This window comes from Apodemus sylvaticus, chromosome 18 (assembly GCF_947179515.1).
Source record: "Apodemus sylvaticus chromosome 18, mApoSyl1.1, whole genome shotgun sequence".
NCBI classification, from domain to species: domain Eukaryota; kingdom Metazoa; phylum Chordata; class Mammalia; order Rodentia; family Muridae; genus Apodemus; species Apodemus sylvaticus.
Genome location: NC_067489.1, coordinates 23,181,631 through 23,187,630, shown reverse-complemented (window position 1 = coordinate 23,187,630; position 6,000 = coordinate 23,181,631). Strand labels below are relative to the sequence as shown.

At 44.8% G+C, this 6,000-nt stretch overlaps 1 protein-coding gene across 8 annotated transcripts in view; it reads left to right on the top strand.

Annotated features, from left to right (window-relative positions):
- The first annotated feature begins 285 nt into the window (after positions 1 to 285).
- Positions 286 to 6,000, top strand: part of Ddhd2 (DDHD domain containing 2) — a 26,990-nt gene continuing 21,275 nt past the window's right edge. The window contains exons 1-5 of one of the 8 annotated variants that reach the window (XM_052162777.1): positions 286 to 371; positions 1,561 to 1,786; positions 2,460 to 2,650; positions 4,363 to 4,452; positions 5,416 to 5,536. In XM_052162777.1, coding sequence (XP_052018737.1) covers positions 1,567 to 1,786; positions 2,460 to 2,650; positions 4,363 to 4,452; positions 5,416 to 5,536 — 622 coding nt within the window. In that variant the 5' untranslated portion in view covers positions 286 to 371; positions 1,561 to 1,566. The other 7 variants (XM_052162775.1, XM_052162776.1, XM_052162781.1 and 4 more) reach the window with 7 other exon arrangements.

Below are 6,000 nucleotides of genomic sequence, written 5' to 3'. Positions count from 1 at the left end.
TGGGGTGGGGATGGAGAGAAGACAGACAGACAGACAGACAGGGAAACCCTTCAGTCATCCCAGTCCTGCCCACCGGTGTGGTCAGGACCCGCCAGGGGTCAGGATGTCCGATTCCCCTCGGGGAAGTGCGGAGCTCCGTTACGTCCCGCCCTGACTTCTCAGCTCCTCCCTCCCTCAAAGCCGCAGACCCGAGCCGGCCCCGCGCGTGCCCCCCACGCCGCTAGCGCGTGCCCGGCGCGTGCCCGGCGCCCGACGTCTGCCCGCAGGAGGAGCTACATCTCGCGCGAGTCCCTCCCGCCCCCACCAAACCCCGCACATCGCACATCTCGCGACACTTCGGTGGATCTTTCTGTGCCTCAGGCTCTAACCGGGTGAGCAGACTCCGCCGGGAGCGCTGCTGGCCGCCGGAGCGAGCGCTGAGGAGCCCGCGGTGCGGGATTGGGGCGCGGCCGCAGGCTCCGCCCGGCTGCCCGCCCCGCCCGGCTTGGGAGGTAGGCTGCAGCGGGGATGGGCTCCGGCTCCCTCCGCGAGGGCCGAGAGCAGAGTGAGCGGCGGGGCGGACGAGTGAGTCCAGGTCCGCGCGGGCGCCTGGGCCGGGGCGAGCCGGGGGTGGGAGAGCTCCAGTGTGCACGGTGCCCCGGGGCATCCGTGGATCGCTCGGCTGCTCTCTGCTGGGGCGCGAGCATTTTAGATCCCGAGCTTGGAGCTGGTGGAGGGAGCCGGTCGGGAGAGGAGGGCAGGCCGAGGTCTCTGGAAGATAACGGGGAGGCCCGGGGAGCGCTTGCCCCGGAGCTGTGCGGTCCGAGCGTGCCGGGTGCAGCTCCCCGATGCCGCGCGTCCATCTCCCACCCTGGGCTTTGGGTTCTGCTGCTGTGTCTGCAGCGCTAGTCCGCCGGGTGCTTTCGTGTTGGTTCGGTGGGAACCATTGAGGTCACCTGTTAACTTTTCACCCGAAACTCGGGCTCTGCGTCCTCGTGGGTCGGTGCGCAGCTGTGGCTTGCAGGCAAAGTTTCTGTTTGGGCATTAAATGTACCACCGCCTTATTGAAGCACACTCGGAGAATCAGCCAAAATGGTTCTTACGGCGATTAGTTCTATTTTCTGTACATTAAGATTCCAGTAGTTATGTAAATGTGTATGTAATAGAAATGTATAATAGAGCCTGGGGCCTTAAACTTAGCTGTTATTACTGTATGACACACTAAATGTCGCACCTGGAAGTAGGACATTTTCAGCCTCTGTTGGTGCTATGTTTAGGTTGAAAATTGTGGTAAAACACCCTGTTGCAATCAGTTTTGGCTGTGTGTGTCTTGACATTTCTGGGTTTGTTAAAGAGTTGATTAAACACTTTTAGTTTTCTAAGGAGAGTTGGGAGCCCATTGCAGAATGGTGAACGTTTTGTTTCCCTCCCCCCAAATAATTACGCATATATTTTAATTATGTAACTTTTAAATTTTGTTGTTCTCAAAAACGGCTTCTGAAAACGACTAGTGAGTGAACGTTTACAGTGTTAATAGGTGCAAAATAATTCTCCTGATAGTTTTTTTATTTTGTCTTCTAGAGCGAAATGTCCTCGGGGGAATCACACCAGGAGCAGTTGTCTCAGTCAGATCAGACCCCATCACCAAACTCCTGTAGTTCCTTTGAGCTGCTCGACATGGATGTCAGCAGTTCGTATGAACCCGTTTCTCCACATTGGTTTTATTGTAAGGTAATAGATTCTAAGGAGCTCTGGATCCCTTTCAACTCTGAGGATTCCCAGCAGCTGGAAGAAGCGCATGGCTCTGGTAGGAAGAAGCGGATGACTCTTAACAGATTCTAGTAAACTAACAAGTACTAGCCCCTACTGTGAGTGCTACTAAAATTAAAATTCAGAATGACTCCACTTTCATCCTTTTAAAACTGTATTACATTTCTGCATAATTATCCAGTATTTTCTGTATTCCAGCTTGTGTTTGACTTTTTAGTCAGAAAGTTTGTGTATAGAGTAAAGTGTCACATTGCAGACTCAACTAACATGTCACTTTTGTTCTCATGTAACAAGAAAGTGTTAGTATATTATAATTGTCATTAATTTGCCTTTCCATCCCTCAGGTAAAAACTTAAGAAAAAAATCTATGTATGTGTCTGTATGAAAGTGTGAGTGTGTGTGTGTGTATGTATACAAGAAGCATTATTGTCTTAGAAAAGGAAAAAACTGTTCAGGTAGTATTTGCTTTTTTCATTAAATTATAATTGGTTTGAAATACTAAAAATCAGTCATGAAAAAGATATGACCAGAACAAGAAAAAGGATGAAGAAAAAAAAAAGAAAACGATAGGAACCAAATTCTGTTTACAACGTAGCCAAGTCAAACCTGTTTAAGGTTCATGTGATTGTTTGGACTGTAATTTACAATTGTGTTTCGGGAGAGTTGCTGTGACATAGTGTACTTCTTTTCTCTTTTGCAATTCTTGATAGGAAAAGATTGTAATGAGAGAGTTGTTCCCACTGATGGGGGCAGGTATGACGTTCATTTAGGGGAGAGGATGCGATATGCTGTGTACTGGGACGAGCTGCCGTCAGAGGTGCGACGGTGCACGTGGTTTTACAAGGGCGACAAAGACAATAAATATGTCCCCTACTCGGAGAGCTTCAGCCAAGTTTTAGAGGTATCCCTCTGCTTCTGGTTTGCCCTCTGCTTTCTTCCTTCTTCTTGTCCTATCATTGAGTATTGTCTCAAATTCTTCTAACAGATCGTGTGAAACTTCCAGGAAACGATCACCTGCTTTTACGTCATACTTTAAGTAGTTTCTCTCTGCAGGCTAGTTTCAAATTGAAGTTGTAATTTCAGATTTCAAGTACTATAGAAATGGTATCGTGCCTTTTAAATGTGAATGTACCTGGGAAATGGTGGTATGTGTCTTTAATCCCTGCACTCAGGAAGCAGACGCAGGTGGAGCTCTTGAGTTTGAGGCTAACCTGGTCTACAGAGTGAGATCGAGGACAGCCAGAACTCTACAGTGAAACCTTGTCTCTAACAAATTAATAGGTTAATTAATCAATCAATTAATTGAATGTTTCCCAATGGTAATTCTTGTTAACATCTAAAATATGACCACAAAAACAATCTTTAACACAACATTTAGAAGATTTTTAAAAGAAAAATGTTTTTGAAACAGAGTTTCTCTTTGAAGTCCTGGCTGTCCTAGAGCTTGCTATGTAGACCAGGATGGCCTCAGGCTCTGGAGATCTGCCTTCCTCTGCCTCCCAGTTGCTGGTACTAGACACATGATGCCTAGCAGTTAAATCATTTTTTTTTTATTTTAATGAGGAATATTTACTTGCATGGAAGTGTACCATGTGTGTGCAGTGCCCAAGGAGGCCAGAAGAGGGCATTGAAGCCTCTGGAACTGGAGCTGTAAATCCTTGTGTGCTGTTGTGTGGGTGCTGGGAATTGAACCCAGGCCCTCTACAAGAGCAGCACGTGCTCTTCACTACCAAGCCATCTCTCTAGCCCACGTTTGTTTTATTCTTACTCTGGGAAATATATTGGTTTTCTTGAACTAGGATAGATTGTTACTGATATTGATGTTATTGAATAGTGATAGAATCCAAAGTAGTATATTTGTTCTTAGTGTTTTTTATTGTTTGTTTGTTTGGTATGTCTTTTTGTTTTTTTGCATTTGGATTTGGTTTTTTCGAGACAGGGTTTCTCTGTGTAGCTCTAGCCATCCTCGAACTCACTCTGTAGACCTGGCTGGCCTTGAACTCAGAAATCTGCCTGCCTCTGCCTCCCAGAGAGCTGGGATTACAGGCGTGCGCCACCACCGCCCGGCTTCATTTTTTTTTAAATTTTTTTGTCTTGAGCCAGAATCTCACATACCCAGACTGGCCTCAGTGTTAACAGGTAGATGAAGAGGGTTTCAGCTTCTGATATTCCTGCCTCTGCCCCGTGAAGGCTGGGATCCATCACCACGTCTGGATTCATGCTTTGATGGGGATAGAATATGGGCCTTTCTGCATGTTAGACAAATCTTTGTGAGACAGGATCTTCTTGTGCGTCTCTGGCTGGCCTGGTTGGCCTGAAATTCAAAGTAATCCTCATGTTTTAGCTTTTTCAGTGCTGAGATTACAGAGAGAGGTTACTACATGGGGCTGCTGGTCATTGCAAAAGATGTTAATGAGCTAGGAGTAGAGTTCCAGGGTAAAGTGCTTGTCTGATATATGCGAGGCCCTGGATCCATTCTCCAGCACTGTACTACCAAGAATTTTAAAATGAATTTGTTAACTTGAAGAATCATTTTTCCAATTGGAATTCATTAATATGTTCAGGTTTTAAAAAAAAGTTGTTAGTCTAATATAAAATATGTTTTCTTTTAAGGATACTTACATGCTTGCGGTAACTCTGGATGAATGGAAAAAAAAGCTAGAATCTCCAAACAGAGAAATTATTGTATTACACAACCCAAAGGTAACGTGAAGTAAAGTGCATCAGTGAGATTTAGATCAAAGGTCAATGTATTACTAAGGAAAACCAATGGCTCTTTTGTTCTATGGATGCCACATAGAATAACCTTTGGCATAGTTTATATTGGACTCTCTGTTATAAAGGTTATTAATGATTATAGTCAATATTTACTCCATTCAGCTTGTAAGAATTTTCTATATGTGTATGAGGTATGTCTGTATGTATATAATGTGTGTGCTCGTGATTTGTGTACAGTGTATGTGTGAATGTGGACATGCATATACAACAAAGTGCTTGTTGAAGTCAGAGGAAAGATTTGAATGTCAGTCCTGTTCTCGCCTGAGACAGAGTTCTTCATTGTTCTCTGATGTGTACTCCAGGCTAGCTAGCTAGCTTTAAGGCTTCTCCTGTGTCCTCCCAGAATCCTGTGCTCTGCTTCCCATTTAGCAACAGAGTGCTGCGGTTAGGATTCATGTGCTGTTGTGTCCACCATTACATGGGCTCTGGGGATTTGAACTGAGGACCTGCACTATGATAGCAGTGAGTGCTTCACACACCAAGCTGTCTCCCCAACCCTTAGAATCTTTCTTAGGGAAAATGATCTATACATTATGTAGGTATGTTTTTCATGATTTAGTTTTTAAGAGAGAGTCTCACTATGTGGCCTTGGTTGGCTTTGAATTCACTATGTATCTCACACTAGCTGTGTTGACCGAGCTGATTCAAACTCACAGAAGTTCTTGCCTCTTCCTCCCACGTGCAGGAATTAAAAGCCTGCACCACCGCCCCTGAACCATCTCATCTGCTACTTTAATAGATTTTCAGGCCTCTTGCTTTTGGCTATAGGACTTGCATGTCAAAACTCCAGTTGAGGTTTGGTTATATGAAAGATTTGTCTCTGTCATTCAAAATATATTAAGTCACAAGTTAATGTAGACTGGACTGGTCTGCTCTTTTCTGTTTAAGCTCATGGTGCATTACCAGCCAGTTGCAGGGTCTGATGAGTGGGGCTCAACATCCGCTGAGCAAGGCCGGCCGAGATCGGTGAGAAGAGGCGTCGAGAGCATCCCTGTTGATATTCACTGCGGTAATGTTAACCCTTTATTTTACGTAGGTTCTGATGCTGATTCATTCTTTAATTTGTGGCTTTCTTCTTTAGATTTGTATTACTTCAGAGGATTAAAAATGCTTTTTAATTATGTGGATCCATTCTAAATTATCACTTCATCTAGGTTTTTGCTTTTGTTTCTATTCTTGATTTTTGACAAGGGTCCTGTACGTTAGGACTGGTCTCAAACTCATTTTATAGTTAGGAATAACCTTAAAGTTTTGATGACCTGCAACCATTCCCCTTGTGCTGAGAGTAGAGATGATGCTTTGACCATTTTATATGATGCTGGGATCAGACCTAAGGCTTCCCTGACATGGTAGTGCATATCATTAATCAGTGGTTCAGCAGAGGCCAGTGGATCTCTGTGAGTTTGAGACCAGCTTGGTCTACATACAGAGTTCCAGACTAGCCTATGCAACATAGTGAGACTTTGTCTCAAA